The following is a 26,596-nucleotide window of genomic DNA, read 5'->3' as shown; positions in this document are numbered from 1 at the left end:
AATCTGACAATGGATGCATTTCCTCAAGGAAAACAGACGCGTTCATGCTAGTTGACTTCTTAGTAAGTGCCGCATAGTGGTGCACATTGGATGTTAACAAGGATAAACTGACTTCACAAAAAACATTGATTTGGTATAATTAGTTCCCACCACTATTAAAAGAGTAATTGAATATTAATAAAATCCTGAAGTATGCAAGACAATATTAGATTCTCAATTAATATTTTCTAGCAGGGAAACCACTTTAGCACCTGCTCATTTAGAGAATTATGAAGGCCAAGTCATCTATGTTAAAAGAAATGAAACCTCTTGCAAACACTGACCCATCTTTATTGATTGTGTCATCTGTTGGTTTTATACTGGCTGCCAGTGGTTCTAGAGAAGGCTTGGAAGTGCCGAGGGAATTGATTGCATTGGAATCTAATGACATCAGTTGCTGATTACTTTGAGAAGACATCATTGAGCCAGCCAGAGATCCAGAGATCGGGATACTATTGAAGAATGCGGTTGAAAAATCCCTATACCAAAAAAGATTAAAAGCAAGTACATATGATTTTTTAAAAATCAGTATTTTTTTTTAAAGTATTTTAATTTAATTTTAATATCACTTGTGTGTGTGTATAATGGACACACTTAAAAATCCCTCCATTTTTTCCACATATTTTTCTCTCATCTCTACTGCAATGTAGGCCAATGTGGTGCTTTGCGGTTTATCTCTGCTAATTAATGAGGCAGAAGGGATGTGCATTGCTTCGGGGTGATATTTGTTTGTGTACAGCTGAAGAACAAAAAAAGGGAGCTCTCCCATTTTTGGTGAAAACATGTTTTAAGTTAAAGAGTTTTTTATAGAGTTAGTTGACAGATGCAAAACATTAGCTTAGTCCTGTTGAAGTTAACAGTACAAGCTGACCTTTTGATGGTAGAAAACCTGTCTCTTAACACTAAGCATTCCAGACTGGCTCTTAGATCTTACTATTAAGAGAACACTGGGATAAATGTAGATTTTCACAACTGTCTGCAGGATATTTCCAGCAAAAGCCAGCTACCGAGTTCTAATCATGACTGGCATGATTACACAGGATGTAGACACATGCTTTAGAAATTGCTTTGGACAACAGAAGTATAACAACAAGCTCCTTGGAAAAGGGAGTTTATTTTTCACCCGTGGCTCTGATCTTGGGATCTTTTTTCCATGAACTTCCCTCTTCCAAAAACAATAGCTAAAGCTGCTCATTCTGAGGACACGAATCCAGATAATCTAAAACACTGAAGGATTCAATACACAGTATATTTCTAGAAGAGGAAAAATAACATTTTTTGGCTGAGACAGGAAACCAAGGATGGAACCACTCAGTCATTCAAGATCCCATAGCACTTGGAATGTGCTGGAACAAGTGTTCGCAATCACATACCAGCCAAATTCCAAGTGGGATTATTACATTCTTCTCACCTAAATGTCTGTGTATTTAATTTGAAATGATTTTCACTTCTCTTTCTTTAAACTATTCTGCAGTATTATTTTCACAGAACAGCTGCCACTTTCTACCCTAGAAGTGGCTGCATTTTAATGGCAGGTAAAGTGATCATTATAAAGCACTCTGAAATCCATTCATCTTAAAAGTTCTTAAATGTAAGGTATTATAATATGCAATGGATTTAAGATGGACCTAAATTTTGTCAGTGTGAACTGGAAGAAGTAGATGAAAAGGTCAAGGGAGATAAGAAAAGTAAAACACTTCCAAGTATACCCAGTGTCCAGCTGAGCTATGCAGAGAGGTGTGATCCGCCTCCGGCCATCTGCAGTCCGTGTTTCAACTTGTTTCTTTAAAAGATTCTGTTGGAGGAAGGGGAGAAAATAACGTTAATATGAATGCTTTCTCCAGTTGACACAAGACTCTGATTAGGTGCAATGAAATGAAAAATGCTGATCAATAATTATAACCTTTATTGCAGGGAAGATTTCCCGCCCCCCCTCCCCCCAACTGTGTTTCTGAACCAAAGAGGCCCCAAATATTTGCACGCTCTCTCACTCGATCTGCCTTCCTGCCAGCACAAACAAACTGGGTTTTTAGGACCGTAAACTCCATGGAGCAAGGATTGTCTTTTAATAAGAGTTTGTATAGTCCCTAACACAATGGAGCCCAGATCTGTGATTGGTGCTCTTAGGCACCACCATAATACAAACAATAAATCACAGCTAAATACAAGGTAGAACACTTTTCACAAAACCATCACTTCATATCTGACCTCAGTCCTCGACCTCAAAGAAAACCGGCTCAACACCTTCAAAAGATGAGCCTGGGAGTTTACATTCATAACTTCATTAGACACTAAAAAATCATGGACTTAATAAAGACACTGGATTTATGGCTCATTACAACAATCTATAAACCACTAACCCTCCTTTGTCCTAGGACTGCAGAGGTCCTAGGACAAAGGTCATAACTGCCCAATTCACTGTGAATAGTCTCTTACACCATATTAACTCCATATGCTAAACAATCTGCTCCACCTTGTATTTAGCTGTGACACTCTGAGTACCTTTCCCAGACCTGAAGAAGAGCTCTGTGTAAGCTCAAAAGCTTGTCTCTCTCACCAACAGAAGTTGGTCCACTAAAAGATATTACCTCGCGCACCATCTCTCTCTAATTAGATAATTATCAAATTTGTACTGGATACTATAAAATCACCATTCAAAAGGCCTACCTTTCTAATGTCCTCCAAACTCTCACCATTAACCATGCTCGCCACTTTGGGAGCTGCCGTTGCAGTCCCTGCTGCTTCCCGTATTGCTGCATTCTTCTGCTCCATCTGCTGCTGTTGCTGTCTCTGTTGATACTTCAGCATCTCTGGATTCTCAATAATGGTGGTGGACAACTGAGCCTCAGTCATTATCGCTAAGCTTTTACCATAGGTGGACTGATGAATGTTGCTCTATGGGTGTTAAAAATGTAAAAACAAAACCTGATTATAACTGCTACCAATACATCAGTGATTGTGCTATATAGACATTACACATATTTATTAGTATCAATATACAAGTGCCTTCAGTACTATTTACACATCATTCAAAGATTTTTTTTCTCTCATTATATTTTTTAGATAACATCCAACTCATTAACTAACTTAACCAGGGTGGCAAAAATTCTGTTGCTAGCAGTGATAAGGTGGAAAATCCAGCTGATAGCAAAGCACGTTAAAAAGACTTACATACAAGCTCATGAGAGTAATTTTAAACCATAATTTTGAAATCAGGAAGTCACTCCTCACTACTTAGGCCAGATAAATGTTTCAAATGTATAATGCAATGTAAGCAAATGGGTATTTGCCAAGACAGTTTCTACTCTGGAAAGGATACTTAATACCGCAAGTTGTTTCTGAACTTGATGGCTGACTTTACAAAAAAACTCCCTGGTTTTGGAAAGCAGACAAGACCACATTTTTCTATAATATGAAAATCAGTCAACTACAAGCTTCTATGAAGAGTTTTGAGATTATTATTGTAATGAAAAAGAATGGATGATCACATTTGTCCTGAGCGCTCATAGTACCTTCTCCTCCTCACTAAGTGGATCTCCAAGTTCATCCTGGGAAAAGTCCAAAAAAGCCACTGATCCGTCCATGGAACACACCAAGATCCCAAGTCCATTTAAGGTCCTGAAAGACAGTAAAGATCTTTGTTTTGAAACCATGAGTTTTAAAAAGTTTTCTTTGCTGCATTTATGCAATCCATAGATGTTTTACTGTAAAAATAAATGGTTAGCATAGGATTTATTACACCAGCAACTACTGAAGTGATCAAAGAAGTGGGCAACATGGGATAGTCAAGGGACTGTGTTTGATAACCAGTGACTACATACAGGCATGTGCTTTTGAACACGGTGCTCACCCACATTAATGACCAGGACAGTGAAAAACCAAGACTAGGGATAAAACTGGAAGAATTTAAAATGTTAAATATTAAAGGTGAACCACAAAGCAAGAATACAAATCCATTTGCTTCAGAAAGTATGTGCTAAATATGCCCACTAATTGGGCTAAGGGCAGCATTCAGCACATAAGCAACTAAAAAGCTTCCCTTTTTAAGCACTGAGAATCACAGTACTATGGTAATGTGTAGGATTCAATCGAGAATGGGGGCCACTATGTAAGGCAAACAGAGTGGTAGACAGTCACTGCCCCAAAGAGTTTACAATCTACATAGAAAAGACATACAGAGAGTGTGGTGGAGAAGATATACAAGCTGAATGATGACCAGCCATTTCTGCTCCATTGCGATTCCATCCCTCAGTGGTATCAGCAATAATAGAAGCCAGATGGAGCCTGGAACAAACCCAATAGTCTCTGGTTTAGTCTTTAGTTTAGATTTTTGTTTTTTGCTTTAGTATACTGCCCACATAGGCATGGCTACTCTGGTACACAGCATATGCACCATACCAGCATTTTTCTGGGGGCCTCAACAGTGTCTGTAAAATAAGTTTTTTTTAAAAAGCCCTTGTGGCCCTTATAAGGCAATAACCTTCCAAATGTGGCCCACTATTCAGAGACTTGGGGTTTTTTGTTTTTTTTGCTAGAAGAGGCCTTGACCACTGATCCAGTAGCTCCTAAATGCAGTTTTCCCCCTAACAGGTAACAGAAACTTACAGATGATGTGTCACAGATGAAATTAAGACAGCAGAGCATTGATGGCAGAAGTCCTGCCGAGTCAGCCCAATTGCAAACAATTTTTTAAAAACATGTATCACGGCTGCATGAGAGACAAAGAAAGGTTTCTTTGTCTTTACCATAGGATCTGCAGTGCCACACCCAGTCAAATTGTCCCAGATAGTAGGTAACTTTAGATAACCCAAACTCCCAACTGGAAAGTGAGTCAAGTTTCTTCTAGTAAGTTTTCTGCTTGCTGGACAGATAAAAAATTCTTGGATTCAGATGTAAACATTGGGATAGTGTAGATATCCACTGATGATGGAGATAGTCAGTGCCTCTGTCTGAGAGTACAATGCCAGATGAACATCAAGAAGCACCAGTAAAACCATATTCAAGGATCCATCACTGGACACTGACAATGTCACTTTTTGTTCTGGGGCTCCTAGGTGCTTCCACAATAAAATAATAAATAATATAGACCAGTGTCTTATCTCCCTTTTTGGAAAAGATTTTTGAAAATGTAATGGTGCTCAGATATAAGAGTGATAGGTACAAATTTACAACTCTAAAATAGAGAAAGCTCAGACAGTTCTGGCAGTATGTACAGTTCAGATTTCCCTGTTCCAAGTCAGTCTGATTTTAGACCCGGGTAGAAGACTGAAACTGCACTTCTGGGAATTGTTCCATATTACTAAGATTTTAGCCTAACAAATTTGATTTCCTAAACAGGATATAAAACAACAAGCATTCTGCTGATCACTTATTGTCTCTCAAATAGCCCACAAGAACATTTACCCATACAGTCAAAAATGTTAACTGGATATTGCTTCTAAAACTTTATAACACTGAAAAAGGTGTAACTTGCAGGTGAGGCAGTCTTTTCTTTGCATAGGTAACGAAATTACACAAAGCTGCTATACTACAGCAGCAAGTACAGCAAGGCACTCCTTTATGCAATTATACTACTTAGCACACAAGCCTTAACTTATTAATGTAAGTAAAATACGTTGAAGTCTTTTGATGGAAATCTCTATACGAAATATTACTGAATTTGACAGTAAGATCCATGGAGAAGGCATACAGACACCTGACCAAACTGTACATATTCTGCTGCCTGAGTAAACAGCTTTTAGGTCTAATATAGGTATATCGGTATGGGTACACAATTCCCAGTGGTCCTCTATACACTCTATTATGGGAATACTTATTACCTACTTTACAGGGGTGGTGGGAAACTTAACTAATGTTAGATATCCTCAAATGAAAGGCTCAACAGAACTGCAAGGTATAAAATATAATTAAAATAAAACTATTTTAAAAGAACATTAAGGTTGCAAAGTCAAGAACTCCGAAGTAACCATGATAGAATTGAAGTGGCCTGTCCAACCTTAATTCGGCCCTGTTGTTCATATGCATTTTGATAGTCTTCAATTACATGTTCACATACTATTTTTCCCCACAGGACCTCCTGCCTCATTCAGTGCATAGATTGGACAGTGCTCACTGAATGGGTAACTATTCAATACTCCTTTCTATCCTCATCATTCAATGTGTGGCCCCATGCTTACTTACTGCTTACTATTCAAACCCTGTTCTGAAGACAAAATTATTATTATTAATTTCCTCATTTTTATGGCACTTATCACCATAGCATCTGAGTAGTTCACAATCATTAGCGGATTTATTTTCAGGATACATCCCTAGGGTATTAACATTTTCAATTTTACAGATGGGGGGCATTATTATAGCACTTTATATGTTCAAAGCACAGCTCCCAATGACTTCAGGTGCATTATATTGCATTGCATTGTATTATTATTATATTTTACAGCCTTTAGTGCTCAAAACATCTGCAAATCAGGCTCAGTGTGTCTCAATTTGGGCACCCGAAAACTGGGAAATACATACTGGCCATCTGTGAAAGTTTTAGTTTAAGTGACTTGTCCAGCATCACATAGGAACTTTGTGGCAGAGGCAGGGATAGAATCCAGTTGTCTAGGGCTTTAACCATGAGACTAACCTTTCTCTTGCCTCATTCACCACACACCTTCCAACTTCTGCAATAAATGAGACAAGGATTCTAAAGACAACCACCTCATTCACTATACAACCCTGATACATGCCCAGAGCACCATCCATCCTGTGAAGTGAATGTGGCAAGGGCCTGTGGAAAATATAGCAGGGGATCATGTAATTAAAGACTGCATCATAACACACAAGAAGGCTGAATTAAGGTTGTATTTGCAACTTCAATTCTGGTATCTCTTGACATTGCAACCTTAACATTCATTTAATGTAGTTTTTAAAATGTAATTTTCTAGGTTTAAAAAACAAAACTGAAAAAAAAAATCAGAAGAAATTCCATCATGTGGAAACATACTGATCCCCACATTGGTCATCAGCAGGGTTGAACCTCTAGATTCACAGCACAGACCTTGACCACCTGAGCTAATGAAGTAGTTGATAGTAGCAGAATCTTTTATCCTCTGTAGGGGCCAGTCACTAGAGAAGAATGACATACATTTTGCCAGTGGGTTTCACAGATACTGCTGAGAGCAGGATTTCTGTATCTCAGCACTCCCAGGTTCTGAGGGGAGTGCCCTCTAATGGTTACAGATCCTGCTGCTCCTGTTCTTCACCATCCCCCCCAGCATGGCCCTTCAGCATATACCCCTTCTATCTCTGCCCCCAATGTTTCTATCCCCCTCTGCTACTGCCCCCTGCAGCCAGTCCCATTCCCCCTTCTCCTAGAACCGCAGCCTGCTGCCTCCAGTCTATCCCTGCGCCCGTCTGTTCCTCACCCCTTTGCTTTAGAGTCAGGCTACTTCTTCCTTTTCCTTCCTGCTGCCTGGGCATCAGCAGGGGGAGACAAAGATGACTGAGGATAGCTAGTAGCCACCAGGGAGGGAGCCAGAGGCAGGAAGAGAGTTTGTTATGGAGAGAAGAGAGCTAGGGCTGAGGGGGGAAAGGTGTTGAAGAAGTTGGAGAAGAGAGAGGGGATGTGGGCTGGATGCAGTGGCAGCCTAGGGACTTGTGATGCTGTCCAGCGGTGGAGGGAGCCTGAGTGAAGGAACCTGGGACAGCCTCTTCCATTCTGCCCCTACCCCTCTTCCTCACCCCTTCAGCTCCCCCCACCACCACAGACCTCTTACTGCCTGGCACAGTGGGGGCTGGGGCCGCATGGGGCTGCTGCCATCTTGGCCTCTCTCTAGTCTAACAGGGGAGAATTGCAAGCGCGTCTCCCTAGCTCAGCTGTAGCACCACAGCAGCCCACGGTGGACAGGATGAATGATGGCAGGGAGGCAGGGTTGTCAGAATACATAATGGAGCAGCTGAATGCAGGTCATTCCCAAGACATATGTGAGAGAGAGAGAGAGAGAGAGAGAGAGAGAGAGAGTGAGTGTGTGTAAAAATAGGGTTTTTTTTCCCAGTGCTGTGTCACCATACAGCAAGACATGCTGCAGACAGTCCTGCTCTCTAGTGCTAGTACTACCACTGGAGTAGAGGAGGAGTCCGTGCTCATGCAATGGTCACTGCAGGCTTCTTAGAGTTGCCAACTTTCTAATTGCACAAAACCAAACACACCTGCCCCGTGCCCTTCCCTGAGGCCCTGCCCCTTCTGAGGCCCCGCCCCCATTCACCCCAGTCCCTCTCCCTCCATTGCTCACTCTCCCCCAACCTCACTCACTTTCACTGGGGTGGGGTAATGGGTTGGGGTGCGGGAGGGGGTGAGGGCTCTGGGGGGGCAGAAGGGGGCTCAGGGCTGGTGCAGAGGGTTAGGGTGCAGGAAGGGGTTCAGGCTTCAGGAGAGAGTTTGGGTGCGGGAGGGGGCTCAGGACTAGGGCAAGGGGTTGGAGTGTGGGCTCTGGCAGGGAGTTTGGGGGCAGGAAGGGGCTCAGGGCTGGGGCAAGGGGTTGGAGTGTGGGCTCCGGCCAAGCGGCGCTTACCTCAGGCGGCTCCTGGTTGGCAGTGCAGCGGGGCTAAGGCAGGCTCCCTGCCTGCCATGGCTCCGCCCTGCTCTCGGAAGCGGCCAGCATGTCCGGCCCCTAGGCGGAGGCGTGGCCAGGCAGCTCTGCAAGGTGCCTGCGCTCGCACTGCCCCCCACACATCCCACTGGCTGCTGTTCCCGGCCAATGGGAGCTGCACAGCCGGCGCTCGGGGCGGGGCCAGCACGCAGAACCTCCCTGACCCCTGTGCCTAGGGGCAACAGGGACACGTCACCAGTTCTGGGAGCTGCACGGAGCCAGGGAGCCTGCCTTAGCCCCGCTGCGCCACTGATCAGAGCCTTCAGGGTCCGTTTTCAACCAGGCGTGCCAGTCGAAAACCGGACGCCTGGCAATCCTAAGGCTTCTTGCAGCAGTACAGGGAAGTGGGACCTGGGCTGGAAGATAGCTGAAAAGCATGATGTCCCTCCCACACAATACAGGACTCTGGACAAAACCCACACTAGACTCCATACCCTCTAGAAAAACACAGCTGCTTGGAAGGTTGCTATGTTCTATGCTGTGATTGGTGGGATAAATTTAAATTAAATTAATGGAAATATCCTATCTCCTAGAACTGGAAGGGACCTTAAAAGGTCATCAAGTCCAGCCCCCTGCCTTCCCTAGCAGGACCAAGTACTGATTTTCCCCCAGATCCCTAAGTGGCCCCCTCAAGGATTGAACTCACAACCCTGGGTTTAGCAGGCCAATGCTCAAACCACTGAGCTATCCTCCTCCCCCCTATAATGTGTTCTGTTTGATACTTGCCTCGTGATTTGAAACTCTCTTAACCTGACCTTTCTGCTACACTCGGCCACAAAGGAATGCATACCTTCTTACATAGCACTGCAACACCTTTGATATAACTAAATTATTTATTCAAGAATAGAGCAGCTATGTTTAATTTTCTGAATGAGAAACTACCAGGAGGGTCAGATACATAAACAAGTGTGGACACTTAAAGAACTTCATGTTAAAGGAAAAGGGAATCATTTTTGGAGATGGGAGCCATTGTGGATTTTTCGGGAGGGGAGAAGAGGGACTGAGATGACATACTGGAGTCTTCTCGCTTGCATCAGTGTAAATGAATAACTGTATATAAGTTACATATGTGTAAAATCCATCAGGCCCAATAAGTTTTATAAAATAGTAGCAGCTTGCTCAAAAGAGGAAATTCTAACAAGCTGAACTTATTCTACAGCTGTCTTTGTACATCATAACACTGTATTATTATTATATTTTATATCCTTTAGTTACAAAGACACTATTCTTCCCCTGCTTGGAGATACACACACACTCTCCAAACACATAGCAGGGAAATTATTTAAATTTGAATTTTTATGTAGTACATTTTCATCTCTTCTAGAGACACTAAGTGCCTATTTGGTACTTGGAATAACAGAGAGGAGTCAAAACTAATGGAGTTAACAAAGATATTGCTGCAACTTCAAAAACTTCAGATCACATGATGTGGTGCTCAAATTATGCTCAAAATGTGAGCAGTGTTGCAATGTATTAGAATAAAAACTTCCACTGAACAGATAGGTACAGAAGTAGACAATATTTTGTTTTAGCTTTTGTACAAAAGAAAAAGCCATCTTACCATGAGATGTCCATGATAGACTTGTCAAACAGCTCATGTATGACAACTAAAGGTCGTTTCAGACATGTGAGCTTAAAATGGAAAAATACAGGAGACAGAAATTTAGAAATATTATGCACAACCACATAATCCCATTCTCTTCCAGAGTCTAATCTTACCTCTTGACCACGGCTACCACTGAAACCTGTGACCAGGAATGCTATCTGTATGCTTGATGATGTAAGATTTGGAGTGTACCTGGAGTTAGTCATTTCTCTACAGAGCACAACCCATTCCCTCAAAAGTTTGTACGACATTCAAACCCCACTTTCTGAAACAGATTGAATCTTCTGCTCAATGTAGCCCTCTCTCTGTTGAATTGGTAGAGAGCTCTACAACTGCAAAGTAATTCCAGACCCTGGAGAGAGCTTCTGTTCCAACCTTAACTGAGAAAAGGAGGTTGCTCACTGGCAACATAAGAGAAAGGCAGAACATAGCTCAGGGTAATGTGCTCACTTTCAGACTATCAATGTGTAAGTAAGGAAAGCCAGTCAACAACAAAGGAAAACTACCAAGTGTTCTAAAGAGGAGCAGCCAACCCTGTATTTATGGATCAACTTGATACGACAATAAAGAACTGAATAAGCAAAAGAATTTCCCATAACTTGTTAAAAAACAAAGAGGTACAGTATCTCTAATTCTCAGCCAGTATACTTAGCATCTAAGATACCTGGCTCTAACTGAAGCTAAAGTAGGAGAAGGTAGTGTGGTTTAGCGGATAATGAGGTTACCTGGGATTCAGTAGAGCTGGGTTCTAATCTTGGATCTACCACAGACCTGCTATGTGACCCCAAGCAAGTTATTTCACCTCTTTTCTGTTTCCCCTCCCACCATCTATCTGTCTTGTCTATTCAGACTGTAAGCTCTTCAGGGCAAGCGCTCTCTCTTACTATGTGTCTTTATTGTGCCTAGTACGAGATCCCAATTTCTGCTGGGCCCATTAGGAGCTATAATAGAATATACTTAAGTGGCACTTTGATTAACAACACACCCGTTATTTGGTATTTTTGCCAGAAAGATTTACTGTTATGCACTTAAGTGATTGATGGATAAATATCACACTTAGGCTGCTTAGAAAGGAAACAGGGAATTGCAGGTAGCAACTAACGTGTTCTGGGATATGTCCCTCACTGTGAAGCCATACACTTTGTTTAAGCTGATTCGCTGCCCTATTACAGCTTCCAAACCAGTCAATCTTACATTAAAGTGGAGGAATAACCATTTTTACCCTCAGCCACAATCTGAAGATACAATTTTACTTTAGACTTTACAATAAAAGCCAAACCAGATGTTTGAAGACTTGGATTTTTTTTTTTTTTAAGTTCTTTCTACCCTGCCTCTATTTACTGGCTGACAGCAGAAGCTGTGGACCGAGGCCAGGACAAAGCAGGCAGGGGATCAGTCAATCCAGCAACAGCTAGGCTGTGCTAACTATGTTCCTTGCATTCTGCAGAGCAAGTTCAGGGGAAGCCAGATTCCATGGTAGGATATGCTGAATATGGGATAGGAGGAAGGAACTGTTTCTCTTACAAGAGGTCAGAGCCTGTGATAAAGTGAGTGGCCTTGGGTCAGGTTTGTTAGGACAAGTCAATTCCTTTTCCCAGCCATGGTAACAGAATACTCCTGCATCATTCAGTGTATAGATTGAACAGTGCTCACTGAATGGGTAGCTATTCAATATGCCTTTTTATCCTCATCATTCAATGTATGGCCCCATGCTTATTTACTGCTTACTATTCAAACCCTGCTCTAAAGACAAAATTATTATTATTAATTTCCTCATTTTTATGGCACTCATCACCATAGCATCTGAGTAGTTCACAATCATTAGCGGATTTATCTTCAGGATACATCTCTAGGGTGAGCTGGTATTAATATTTTCAATTTTACAGATGGGGGGCATTATTATAGCACTTCATATGTTCAAAGCACAGCTCCCAGTGACTTCAGGTGCAGCTGTAAGTGCTCAGAACTTCTGCAAATCAGGCTCAGTGGATCTCAATTTGGGCACCAGCTCCTCTTCTCTGACAACAGCAACATATTGTATCACTGACTCTCTTAGTCCCTCATGTACCATCAGGCCTTGGAACTGGATTCCCTAGGCCCTTTGCTTCCCTAAGTTAGTTTAATAGAGGGAGAGAGAGCATAGATAGCATCCACCACCTAGCTTCATCTGGGACACTGTACTGCCTACCCTGTTCTGGCCCAAACATCAGAGACCTCAGTCCCCAAAACTTGATCTAGAATAAATCACTTCAAGCTTAAAAATTACAAAAATCAATGGGAGATTTACCTGAATATACTAGAAATTGTGGCTAAAGATATAATCAACTTTTCATATAATTTTTAAAAACATTTCAGTGATCATTTCTAAAACAATTCATGATAATTCCAGTCCAGTGTTTTCCTACAATCCCCTGATAACAGGCAGAGTGGCCAATAAAAACCGTATCTAAATGTAAGATCCTAATTCTGTACACCTGATCTCTGTGCTAAGTCCCCTAGTTGTCCAAGTGATCACATCAGCCAATGAAAGCAACAAAGGAAACTTACCCAGACGGAAAGGGACCGATCCTTACTGCCAACAGCACAGCAGCAGTAGGGACAGCTTGGCTTGGTGGAGCTCCCATTCTTTTGTTTCTTTTTGAAGATTTTTGGATTGAATTTCTAAAAGACAGAAAAAAAAATCCCACGTATATTACAATCAATGAATTATTTTTAGGAGGTCTTTAGGTTTTTAAGTTAATTTAATGCTCACAAACAATGTCAGGCTAACTTCTCTAGGAAACAAAGTCCCCATCACACGTTCAGCACAGACAAAAGCAATGTAGGTTTCCTCACGCTGCCTACCTAATGTGTCTCAGCCTTCAGCTGGAAGGACACCTTCTATAGGTCAGAGTATTTTCGTCTCCATAGTCAACTCAGTCTTTGGCATCTCTGACAAGTGCACCAACAGGAATACCAAACTGTATTGGTTTTGTGATGTGAACATCAGCTCATTTGGAACCAGACTGATTTCAAACAGGCCACTGAAGAGGCCTTGGAAGGTAAACTTTTGGCCACACCTGAAGTAGGCTGGATTTGAACTGGTGACCGAGAGCAGGGGTTCTCACAACAGTTTTTTTGGTGACAATTTTTCCTAAAATACTTAATTAACTTTAGGAAAAACAAATAAATATGCAAATATACATGTCCAAATCATCGTAATTTATTTATGTAGAGTTTCTTTTTGCAGACTCAACAACAAACAACGTACAGCTGTCTCTAGCCTTTACTGGATCTAAACAGAACAGAAACACAAATAAGGTGCTTTGCACATTCTTGTCTTTTTTTGTTGTTTCTTTTGCTTTTTTGGTTGCTTTTTAAAAAAAAGACTTGCTAGCTAGTAAGTCTGCTGCTGTGAAAAGTAATATTTGTTAATATCACTTTTCACAGCAGACTTACTAGCTAGTTGTGAGGCTGTGAAAAGTTATATTAACAAACATACATATATGAATTTTCACAGCAGACTTACTCAACCCTGGCAAGCCCGGGGACAAATTAAGCCGTGGATGGGGTGGTGGGTAGGGAGACAGTGAGTGCCAGGGGCGAAGTGGGGGTGGTGGTGAGCCAAGGATCAGCACCTGCTGCCACATGACTGGGGTCTAGGGCTGGAGCCCAAAGCCCTTGACTGAAGCCCAAAGTTGAAGCCCAAAGCTGGAGCTTGCCACCCCAGAGTTGAAGCCCAAAGCTGGAGCTTCACTGCCCCTGGGAAGGTGGGAACTCACTGGCTGCCTGCTCTCCGGTGTTCGTGGCTCCACAAGGGGTCAGGGTCCAACCCCTGCTGGTGACCCTGGGGGAGAGTCCACTGCTCCCTCCCCCGATCCTTTAAGTCACTGCCCAGGAAGCTGTGGCCGCAAGAAAAGCTCCTGGTGGCTGCATGCAGCCACTGTGGTCGCATTTGAGAAGCACTGGGGGGGACAAAGGGGGCAATTGCTCAGGGGCCCAGGTAATTTAAAAGGGCCCGGGGGGGGCCCAGTCACCACTGCTGCAGCGTGGGCAGGAAATTTAAAAAAAAGGGGGGGGGGGGCAGAAGAAGCCCCGCCGGGCAGATGGGTGGGCAGGCAGGGGAAAGCCACGGTGGGTGTGTGTGTGTGCGCGCGCGCGCGCACAGGGAAGCCCTGAGCCCCAGTAGAAGCCGTGCTGGGCGGGGAAGCCCCAGAGCCCCAGCAGAAGCCGCAGGCCGGGCAGGGGGAAACAGGTTCCAGGACAAACAATTCCCACTGATTTCAAAGGAGATTTGGCCCTGAGTAAAGAATGCAGGCTTGAGGGAAACACATTAGTTCTAGCCTCGCTACCTTTTCTTTGGATGGGGGAGGAAGGTGTTAAATATGAAACTAGAAGAGAGGTGATGAGGAAGAGATGGCATTGGTCAGTTCTCTCCTGTTTCTGCTTTCTAGCAATTGTACTAATATGAATAAATGTTAATATAATTGGCTCCAAGGCTGTACCTGAAGTCAGCAAAGGATACATGGGGAGTGTAGAAGTTCCACTTCTTTGTGTGGGCAGCCCTTTTCTAAGAGCTCCGTTGTGAGCTGCCTACATTGTGCCCACAGCGAGAAGTAAGAGATGAGAAAGGCATCACCTTACAATTCTGCACATGGAGAGAGGGGAAGGGGGGTACAGGGAAGACAGCATGTTTGGGGAAAGTAAGTTGTACCAGAAAAAGGACTTGTGCAGCTTACTTCCCCTATGGAGCAAGAGGGAGGGGAGGAAGAGACCAAATAGTGATTGAGTCACAATTCAGTACCCGATATGAACACGAGGAATCACAGCTATGTGCTGTCCCTCACTCAAGGTGGCTTGTAAGGTGGTGCTATTAACTAAGTGACATTATTAATGTCATTGAGGTGCAAGTGTATGAATCCAAGACCTGCAGATCTTCCTCTGGAAAATATAAATAGTGCAAAGACCTAATGGAAAGCAGGTGTTTTAAGTTCAAGTGAACAGGAAGAAGCAATTCTCTGTGTGCAGTGACACAGGGACTCACAGCTCTATGTTGTGGGGAGTTGTGTTTCCATCTTGGTGCCCCATGTAGCTGGTCAGTGTAGGTGCTCCTTGTGGTGTTAAGGATAGAGGTTGTGGGGGGCCTGGAGCAAAATCTGAAACTGAAGCTTCCCACCCTTCCAAAATGCCTACACCTCCCCCCCCCCCCCCCCCCCCCCCCCCGCCGCCCGGCCCATGGGCCTGTAAACCCACCTCCTTCCAGGAGCTCCTGCCTCCCCCACCATATTCCTGCTGGTGACCCTCATGGTGGAGGATCCAGGACTCCCCACAGTGGTCTGGGTTCTGTGAACAGCTCTTACTATGGCCCAGATCTGTGTGTGTTGGGGTGCTAGGGAGTGGGGGTTCTGTGTGGGGTGCTGGGCAGTTGTGGTGGGGCTGTGGATGGGGGGGCCTCTGAGCAGGGGTGGTGGTGTGCAGGGTACTGTGCACTTGTGGTGGTGGGGGTTGTGGGGGGTTCTCTGGGCAGGGGGACGCTGGGCGTAGGGAGTCAGGGATGTTGGGTGGGGGGGCTGTGTGGCACGGCCCCTGAGGGAAGGGACATACAGGTGGGTCAGTGTGCATCTGGCGGCTGCTGGACTGTAAACAGTGCCCTTGCACTGGGCTGGGTGGAGCGTGGCTGGCCCCACCATGCCATGCTATGCCCTGCGCCATTGCCCCCGGCCAGCCCCTCGCTCTGGGAACTGACCTCCTGGTGCTCCATTGCCCCATTGGGGGCCCACAGATATGTTTGGTGCTGGGCCCACAAAAGATTAATCCAGCCCTGACCGGAAAAGCGCAGCCAGCAGCTCGCTGGGCACGGCTTGTGTGTGCACCAGCCGCCGCACGTGGTCCAGCTCCACGCCCATGTGGCGATGCCACGCTGGGCCATCCCTTTCTAGGGGGCCCATTGACTGTTGTGCCCTGGGGCCCAGAATTGCTGTCAGCGGGCCTTCTTCCAAATCCATGAAATAAAAAAATTGTACAGGTGAAAGTCTAAACTTACCTTAAACTGACAGATTTTTAAACATCTATGTATCAATTAATAACTTATCATATTTACATCTATCTATAGCAGCTGTTTCCCTCTGTTGCACATAAGAGCATATTTTCTAAAAGCTATACTTTAAGGAGACGTTACCCTTTAAATTTACTCACCACCACTGTCACTGCCTTGCGGTGCCCTACAAAATCCATGTTGGTTTTCCATCCATCTCTCTCAATGATCTGAGCAGTAGGTCCAGAATTATTCATGGCATGAGCAGAAACCAGATAGTGTCCATCAGGCGACCAGCTGAGACGCAGAACATGTGTTGTCCCTCCACACTGAGAAAAAAAACACATTAGGCCTTTAAAGGGATCTAGATTGATTGATCAGAGGGCATTTAACACAACTTTTGAGGGTTCAGAAAAAGGAAAGTTAGATTTTACAAACAATGAGTGATTTCTTGTTTCTTTCAGAAGTGTAACACAATTTCATAGGTAACATTTCAGTACACTAAATTCTCAGAGCTTCATCCCTTATCCATATGGTTGGTCCAATCTAAGCTCTGAAGCTGTAACCTAGGAGCTAGAGAGTGAATAAGAGTATCTGGTTATTGTCAGAAAAGATGCAAAACTGGGGAATGACTGATATTGAAAAGAGGCTCTCCAGGACAATTTTTTAAATGGAAAGAAGACCTGAAAATGCCATTCTTTATAATCTGCAAGAATGCAGAATTCTATAGAATACTGTACACCAAATATTCATCATCCTGGTTAGTGACATGGCTGCAACACATCAGTTGCAAATTATGAGACCCAAGTTTGCAAATGCACTACCTCACAGACTCTAAATGGCTGAAAGCAAATCAATGACTATGAAGACCATTGCTAGCCACATCACTACAAATTTACTGCAAAACATTCATTAGCACCAGCATCTGCCCCAGAGAGGTTTGATTGCCTTCCTAGCCAAAGTAAAGTAACCAGTCAAACAAAACAGATTTTGTTGCAGGGGGAAGAAAGGGGAGGGGAGGGACAAAAACCCCACACTTACTCTCCTCCATATTTTTACAGCAGATATGCAAGTCTAGTCAAAGTCACTACATTACATTTGCATCCTGCTCAGAGGCTAATAGACAAATTTACTATGTCTGCAATTCATAAAGTTATTAGCACCTGAAAAGATCACTGACTGTGATTAATCTTCAAAAATATTTGATAAAGCTAAGACTACAGGTATTTTGCATGTGAACCCTATTCAAATTAAAACTAAAAAGGCATCAGTGCAATGAAAAACTGGGAAATAGCCTCCTCACCTATTGTTTGCTTTATCTCAATTGTCTGGAGACACTTCCCACCCTCCAACTCCTAAAACAACACACCAAGCCACAACACAATGCCCTGGGCAGTCATATTATAAAACACTTAGTGCTGGTAAGGTGCAAATATTACTCTTCAAAGCTAGGACTTAAACAAATAAACAAAACTGAGTCCTTGTATTTGTTAATCTACTCCTATATGGGCAGAGGGAAGGATACCTGCAGGCAAACAGGAGAGCAAGATTGATGTGCTCCATAGGCAGCTCTATCCAGCTCTTGCAGCTGGAGGGAAGGTGTGGCATAATGTGCCTCTTTACAGGGATAAGGGAAGGCAGAAGCAATTATTTGGGTTAAGACAGGCTATTCACAAAGGTTTGTTCATATTGTCTGAACTCAGTTATTTTATGTTCCCAAATAGTTGAAGCCCCCTTTCTGGACAGAAAGTCACAGGAGAAGCAGAGAGCTAACTTGTACACATAGGTGGTACTAGCCCATTGGGGGCCCTACACAGGAATATTTTTGTGCGCGCGCACACACACACACACAAAACACATAATAAAAAGTGAATAGGGGGCCCTCTTGAGCTGTTTGGGGCCCTAAGCAATTGCTTAGTCTGCTTATACCTAGCGCCAGCTCCGCTTGTACAGTTGGGAACTCCAAGTGGGACAAAAGCAGGCACAAACCACACAGCAAGCATTTCAGTCCTGTTTAATTAGCTAATATTTGCGCAGGGCTTTGAAGATCAGAAGTATTCTGACTGTTTTTTAATTTGTTCACTATGTGCTCCTTAACACACGACAGATACCTCATCAAATGGTTTTGTGATGCTGGTTTCTAACTGCCAGTCCATGGTCCGCCACACCTTCAAGCTTCGGTCATCGGCCTGAGAGGCTATATATTTCCCAACAGGATCCCAGGTCAATCCCTTCACCAAGCCAGAGTGTCCCTTCAGAGTGGCAAGAATTTCTGTGCACAGCAAAAAATTAAGAGATAACACTTGGATGCTGCCATTCCCTTAAAAAGGTCATTTAACTATAGACAAAAAGTCTAGTGGAGATTTCTAGGGTCCTTTTGAAGCACCATATTAAAAGCAGCCTGACATTTTTGTTGGATGGTCAAATACCAACGTACCAATCAAGCTCAACCTATGTTCAAATTAAGCTTCCTGTACAAATGAAGCAAGAAACAAAAAGGGTATTCTGACAGCATAATGAATGGAAGTCATTGTGCAAGAGATAAATAGATCCAGACCAGCAGAGACCAGTTTATTACAAAACTTTTGTCAAGCACTGGAAAGAAAACAGCAGTTTAATTGGAACCTAGTTAAAATATGCACTTATTCCTCCCTCTGTTCTCACTAACCATCACAACAGCTTCAACTTGGGGCATTTGTGTACATGATCTATGACCAGGTTACATATTAAATAATGTTTAAGCCTGACAGGCCCACTAACCTAGGGACAATGGTATCTACACAACCATGTTGGACAATGTTCAACAGCCACTCCTGATCTCTTGCCTCTCAGATTGTTTAAAGAGAGGCTGGGAGCACTGTGTAACAGCATTTTTAGCTTGGGAGGGTATCACCTCCCGTCAACTCTTCTAGCCATTTAAAAGTGAGGCTTTGATGGGCTTCCAAAGATGATAGCTGCTATGTGGAACAGGTACAAAAGCAGAAAATAGGAAAAGGCGGCATTCTTAGAACTTCTTCAGGATTTGAAAAATATAAATATTTATTTTATGTTTTAAAAACAAGCCAAAAGAGAAAATACAAGTAATGGTGATGTTTATGCAAAATCAGCAGCACGATCTGAACATAACAGCTCTTTACAGCGGTGGTGTGATCCACTTCTCATTTTCAACATCTGTGACAACAGCTGAGCAAATTCCAAGGTATTAGTCACTATAGTAAGGACAGGTTGCCTGCTCCAAAATACACCCTACCTGTTTATAGTCAATGAAAGACACTGACACAAAAAGCAGTCAGTTTTTGTCACTGATAATTATATTTGTATATACATATCTGAATTAAAAGAGTTCCCACCTGGGAATTTGACAGCATTCCAGATGACAACAGTGTTATCCACACTGCAGGAGGCCAGCCAGGCATCATGAGGAGACCATGCTACATCCATGACATCTATTAAAAAAAAGTCCTATGTGACAAATTGCACTGGAGCTGCAAATTGATGGCCAGATAGATTTAACCAATTAGTGCAGCCCCTGTTTCAGAGATGAACTTGCTATGCATGTTGCATGAACACAATCTAATTTGAGACTCAAAGTAAAACTATCATCACTATGGTCCATATAAAGCAAATGAACCAAGGGAGTGAAAAGGAAGCCTTGTTTTGACTGAGCCACACTCAGGAGGAGCTGTGCTAAGTCACAAACTAGTATTCCCTTATATCACATCAAATTATTTATATTATTTCTATATTTAATATCTGATTACAGGATGGTTAATAAAAACCATAAGCTATTTCACCTGCAGAACCATTTTTCATTGTTCCATTCCCCTCAAGGTATTCTTTAGTCAAGTCTTATTTTTTAACTTGTGGACAGATCATTTAAATAAGCACAATCAAGTTATATTATATGTAATTCTGTTACCATCTAGCAGTTGATAAAATACATTTTTATTTTGCTTTTGACAAAAAGCAATAAATATAGAATCAGATTATAAACTCAGCCATAATAAGATTTCCCATCCTGGTGATTTTCCTTTTATTGAAATTCTGTTTTTCCAGTTTCCTCTAATCTTTGTGGCATCTTTAATATGGGACCCAAAAGGAAAAGAGAAAGTTAGAAGCAGCTTTACTGCCATCTGAGAAACTGTGCCAGGTTGCAACCCGTGCTGGGTGCCATGTATGCTGAGATCCTTCTACATACTGTTAGTGTGTCCCCACTGGGCTGCCAGCATTTCCACAAGAACACTAAAGGCTGGTAGCCCTAGAACTCTTATATCTCCTTCCCCACATATTTCACTTCAAACCTCCAAATCCTTTAGTTAAGTAAAAGACAAAGTTGTCTTTTTATTATTTCAAAATTGGTCACAATATACTGAAGGAAAGGAAAGGTGGTCTTGTGGTTAAGGCACAGGACTAGTTCTAGACCTCTATTTGACAGCTTGTGCTCATCCTGCTCTAAAATCTTAGGGAAACTAATTACAGACATTCATTACTTGCAGGTTTGTCTGCTTCTACTTCAAAGCTTTTATGCAGACAGGAAGGATAGTCCAGTGGTTAGGGCACTAGCCCAGGATTTGGAAGATCTGGATTCCAGTCCCTGCTCCACCACAGACTTCCTGTGTGACCCTGGGCAAGTCACATACTCTCTGCCTCAGTTCCCCATCTATTAAAAATGGAAATTATAGCACTTCCCTAACTCACAAGGGTGTTGTGAGGATCAATACATTAAAGATTGGGAGGCACTCACAGTTATATGGCTTAATGGGGGGCTGTATAAGTACCTAAGATAGAGAGATATAGAAACATGATGGCCAGGGTGTTTACAGGAACCAGAATCTCCTCTGTCCAAAGGACCTGATTTGCACTTAGTGAAGCAGCAGCAGGAGATACCACAATACAATATTATTCTAGCCCAGATGGAAAAAAAGGTCTCACTGCCACAGTCCACTGTGAAACACTGATGGAAACCACACAGCCCCTCAGGACAATTACAAAATTAACACATGCTTGTCATTTTTTTATAACCAACTTTTTAGAATTCATCACAAAATAATAGAATTCCACTATAATAAGATAATAAACAGAAGACACAGTTTAAGATAATACTAACAATAAAAAAGTATTATCCACATTTTACAGTTGAGCACACTGACTTGCCCCAGTTATGTGTTCATCATCACAGAGCAAATCAATGGTAAAGTCAGGAACAGCATCCAGGAATCCTGACACCCAGTCCCCTCTTCTAGCCACATTGCCTCCCTTAAATAAAAGCCACCTTTTTCTCCCCCCCTTTTAAGGCTCCTGACACTTGATGTTATCTCCTCATAACCAGTTTTAACAGTTAGTGATTAGCTGTGTAGTGAAGAGTTCTATGACCAACTGATTATATTGTGAACAAGAAAAGTATCATGTTAATGAATACAAAAATACTTTTTCAACATGCTCTATTCAGATTTATTCTACACCTTTTCACTTACCCCCTGAATGGCTTCTGAGAATTGAAACACATCTCCACTGTTCTACATTAGCAAGTTTGCTACTGGAACCAAACACAGTGCTAGGTCCAATGTACCTAGTTAAAACAGGACCAAAAGAGTTATTAACAGAAACCACCTCAACAAGTTACTCATTAACTGTTTGTTTTAGAACATAGTATAGCTGTACAAGTCTACTTTCTGCTCAGATATTATCACAATGGGGAATGAGACAAAAATACCAATACTGTTTTATATGAAAGTGAAACTTATAATACCTTTAAAAGCTACATAAATATACTCTATACTACTATACTTCCTGAAGCAAGTTGATAATGCTAATATGTAAAATATCTCTTTGAAGAGTCTAATAATGAAGCTGTCTACAAACCCATGGAGAAAATGGCTCACCTCCTACGCAGAAGAGAGAACATACTTATGGAAACAGACTATTGTTCAAGACACAGGTTATCAGAACAAACTTCCAATGTTATTGATCTGCAACTGTGACTTCCTCCCTGCAAGCTCTTACGGCAAGGAGCTGGCACTGGGGGAAATTTTGTGAAAATAGACAGAGATACCGGCTAAAATTAAAATACAAGTTGAAAAGGAAAAACATGCTTACGCAGCTCGTTTCCACACCATGATCAGTTTGTCATCGCCCCCTGAAGCCAAATAAATCCCATTGTTTGACCACCGCACACAGTTCACACAGGCTGGAAAATGGAAAAAAAAAAGTTTATAAGATGAAAAGCCAAAAAAAAATAAAAAATGGTTCCATAATGAGAGCAGGTTTCATTTTAAGCAGAGTTTGGCAGGAGATGCTTGGAATTTGTTAAATATGCTCACTCCACTGTGATTGGATATGCAGTTACTCTATCTGCTTTAGATAAATGGGTTGGCACTTATCTTTCAATGCCAGTTGAATAACTTATCTAAGTTTCAACAACAACCTATTCTGTCTAAAAAACATTTAACAAAAATATGGTTTAAAGAGGAAAAAGTAGCTGACTAAGGAAATTGTTTGTGATAAATGAAATTGGATTAAATTACAAGTGCAACCTGGAAACGGTACATTTTCAAGAAAAGCAAGGAACATCTTATTCAATACACTATATCTTAAGACTATAATCAATATATTTTATATGGCATCTCCTCTCTCTTCATTCGTTCTCCTGCCCTTCTCTGTAATCCTACTGGTTTTCAAAAATTTGTTCTACAAGTTATTTTTTGGCCCCACCAAATTAGATGGAAGACACTCATGTGCAAGGGATTTCCAGATGTATCTGAAGAACTGTCCAAAACATATTCTATAGCTTGACAAGGTTTTCTGCTGAACATCTAAAAAAAGCATTGAGCTGAGCTCTGAGCCCCTCTGCAAAACATCACATATTCTTTACTGCTGAACAGAGACTTATATTTTTTAATTAGAAGCAGATGTACTAACAGGTAATTTGCCAAGGCTCAAAGCCTACAGAGAACCCTTGTATGTTACCTAAGTGATTGTCCATCTGACAAAGCATCTTGGGAATATTTTCATTCTTTTCATCTTCCTCTTTGAGGACAGGAGCCATACTCCAAATCACCACCTTCCCAGAATCCTGTCCTAAAGACAAAGAAGAAATCAATATTTTATAGAGAACAAAAAATTGTCTGAACTCATTTTCAATTTCATAGAAAATACTGGCTCTCTGATACTGCAGCAATAGGTGCCCTAGAAATCTTTAACACAAAGATATACTTTTAGAGGTCACATTCATTTGCTGGTACTCAAACTGTGCTTTGTTTTCATTTACCACAAAGCTATTAAGATGATCACATGTAATTCTTCAGAAATAGTAAAAGTCATACTGTATGTAACAGTAATATTTTGACTGTGATTTGTCATGTACACAAAAATTAAATTTAAGTTCAAGGAAAGGGGGCATTTAAACTATTGTTAGCCAGTATTATATATAATATCAGTTTTATACACAACACCATTATACTTAATATGATATATTGTATTAATGTTTTGCATAACTATGAAGTGTATTAATGTTAAGCTTTTCTCAAAATCCTGTATAATTATGCTAAGACAAAATGCACAATCCATACTTCCAGCATCCTTTGTACTTAAGCCAAGCCTCTTCTTGGTACATGTAGGTACTGTCAGGAACAAGATGTACTAAGGTATAGAATGCTAAGGATGGATAGTATGGAAATATATCAGAGTGAAAATGGATACTCTTGTTGATACCTACCCAGCATGCATCCTGTACCCAGGTATAGCTAGTATAAGATGCCGATAAGTTTTGGTGACTTCTGGAAAACTATGTTCAAAACTGATAAGAATTGGTGTGTGAATCTTAGGTAATATTGTGAAAGCCATAACCCTCTGGGATATAAATAAAGCAGAAGTCAGCCCAGGATTTCGGAGCAGGTTTGAAAAGACTGTGGAGTTTCTATCCAGACTTATGAGATATTAACCCTTGCCTTTGTGTATTGTGCTGATCTATCTTTGATTAATAAACTCTAATTGAGCCAAGTTATCTGATGTTTCATTACTCAATAATTGAAACTGAACCCTAACACTACCAAATTCTATTTGTATATATTAATATACAAAATATTTATGTTGTGTATAAATATATATAATTTTATTCAAATGTTTAATCCCAATTTCTACCAGCTATCAATATAAAAGGCCAAACTGCATGTTTTACCCCTGTCTGAACAAGAAGATTTTTGGCAAGTAATTCTGTGAAATTAAATACCAATATTAGTAGCAGTAGACACAATACAACTACTACAACTGCTATTCTCCACTGATACCCAAGAGAACAAGCATATGGCCATGTCAATAAGGATGAACTTGCCACCATAAGCATAAAAGTCTAATTTATTCACTACAGCATTTTTAAATATGCATGTTCAGGTCTTATATCTCCAGGGAATAGATAATTTTCCTAAATTATGAGTTTAAAATAAATGGATAAAATGAGAAAAATGGGGTGAGGACATGAGATTATTATGGCCCAGATCTCCTTCGTCCATTAGTGTGCAAACATACCTTGTCCTCCAGTTGCAAACTTGGTCCCGTCTGGGTGAATATCAACTGAAAATATTGGCTTTCCTGGACACAGAGAAAGAAAAAAACACACACTGAGATGGACCCATGTTCCTGAGAATACAGTACTGCCAACTGAACCTCAAATGTTCTGGTTAGTCAAGTAGCAATTTTCTTCTTCTAAAAGTTCTAATCAGCATATAACAAATACAGATGACCAGAAAGTATAAAACATCTAACATCATAACAGAAACTACAGCTTACCTAGATTAAAAACCTCACAGGAATATAGGATCTCTCATACCAGAACAAATCATATCCTGCCTCTGCAATAGCCTAATGCTTCAAAGGAAGATAACCTCCTCCACAATGCACCTGCCCAATTATGTAAAGCTTGGGAAATAACTTCTTTCTGACTCCTATCAAACTGATGACCTGAAGCAAGAGATTTGATTTCCCCCTACTTCAGCTTGTTTAACAACAAATATTATTGTTCATACGATCTAGTTCAATTTAAATCCTGCTTTAAATATATACAATCCTGTAATATCCAGAGGCTTACTGAGTTATTTATATGGCTTCTATCACCACAACAACAAAGCACCCCATTGGGATACAAAAGATTAGGAACTAACCAATTCAATCTTAAATACTTCAGTTAAGGTCCCCTAACACATCTCCTTTCAAAGACAATAATCCTAGTTTTTGTATCCTCTCCCAAGGTCACCCAATCACTGGCAGAGCTGGGAATAGAATTTGGGAAACAAACAGCTCTGGCTCTCAGTCCGCACTGACCTGCCTGCATCCCTGCTGTAAGCACTAGACCCTCTCCATTCCACCATACTATCAAACAGTTATAATAACCTTTGCAGAGAACATTTTTTAACTTGCAGCCTCCCATGAGGCCAATGAAGCCAATAAGGATTAGCTGGAGGAAGCTGAATAGGAAGTGGACACAGTGGAAATTCAAGCAGCAAAATTCAACAAAAACAAACAAGAGTAACAAAGGATTGATATAGTCAAACAAAACTTCATGCAGCAACTGAAAGATGTCTAAACTTTTTTAAAAATTAAAAATGCTGCCACATGTCAAAATCATCAGCATCCCAGTGGAAAGGAGGGCAATGATGTCATAACCACTCTGTAAATGCCAACCAAGAGTATTAGATTTGGATATTTGAGCAGTTTCCCACATTGGTGGAATGGTTATACTGTATCTTCATGATATGTAAAAACATAAAAGGGAAAACTAGAGGGACTTATCCATCTTATCTATCCAAGGTATTTGAGTTATTACCCATCACCATAGTATTTGAGTGCCTTTCACATAAAAATGATAGCAACAGCAAAGCCCGTAGTGCGTTTTGTGAAGTTTCTGATATTTCTGTTGTTGAGGTAAACACGCTGCTTACGGTAAGGCTGTTTATTTGTGTTCGTTTATGATGATTTGTTTCGGGGTAATTTTTTAAAAAAATATTTATTTTATTCTTATTGAAATGCTGACGTGATCCCAGTAACATCCTACAGGCAGCAAAGCTGAAGTACAGGAGGATGGCACCCAACTTGCATTCTTTCCAGATCCAAGTCCCATAAAGCACATAAAACACATGAGCTGTACTTTAAAAACTGTGGCTCTTCTTTAGAGGGGTGTGCTTGCATCTGTCCTTTACTCTGCCAAACTGCATGTAAGTTTCAGAGATAGCCCACATATTTTGGGAAGCACAGGGAGCAAACAAACGTCTGTAAAAAAATTAAACAAAAAACAGATCCTCAAGGCTCTAAGAT

General features: G+C 41.5%; 1 protein-coding gene across 2 annotated transcripts in view; it reads right to left on the bottom strand.

Annotated features, from left to right (window-relative positions):
* The window catches only part of LOC112120431 (protein HIRA), a 60,216-nt gene that overhangs the window by 20,516 nt on the left and 13,104 nt on the right, over positions 1–26,596 (bottom strand). The window contains exons 2-14 of one of the 2 annotated variants that reach the window (XM_026656910.2): positions 24,815–24,877; positions 23,258–23,368; positions 22,388–22,478; positions 21,766–21,860; positions 19,642–19,737; positions 18,403–18,563; positions 16,453–16,620; positions 12,826–12,939; positions 10,234–10,304; positions 3,552–3,657; positions 2,707–2,934; positions 1,749–1,834; positions 324–518 (exon numbers count right to left, since the gene is read on the bottom strand). In XM_026656910.2, the coding sequence (XP_026512695.1) occupies positions 324–518; positions 1,749–1,834; positions 2,707–2,934; positions 3,552–3,657; positions 10,234–10,304; positions 12,826–12,939; positions 16,453–16,620; positions 18,403–18,563; positions 19,642–19,737; positions 21,766–21,860; positions 22,388–22,478; positions 23,258–23,368; positions 24,815–24,877 (1,585 nt within the window). The remainder of the gene's footprint in view (positions 1–323; positions 519–1,748; positions 1,835–2,706; positions 2,935–3,551; positions 3,658–10,233; positions 10,305–12,825; positions 12,940–16,452; positions 16,621–18,402; positions 18,564–19,641; positions 19,738–21,765; positions 21,861–22,387; positions 22,479–23,257; positions 23,369–24,814; positions 24,878–26,596) is intronic. The other variant, XM_026656911.2, reaches the window with a different exon arrangement.

This window comes from Terrapene carolina, unplaced genomic scaffold, assembly GCF_002925995.2.
Source record: "Terrapene carolina triunguis isolate 2854851 unplaced genomic scaffold, T_m_triunguis-2.0 Scaffold234, whole genome shotgun sequence".
Taxonomy (NCBI): domain Eukaryota; kingdom Metazoa; phylum Chordata; order Testudines; family Emydidae; genus Terrapene; species Terrapene triunguis.
The sequence above is the reverse complement of the archived record's forward strand: the minus strand, read 5'-3'. Positions and strand labels throughout refer to the sequence as shown.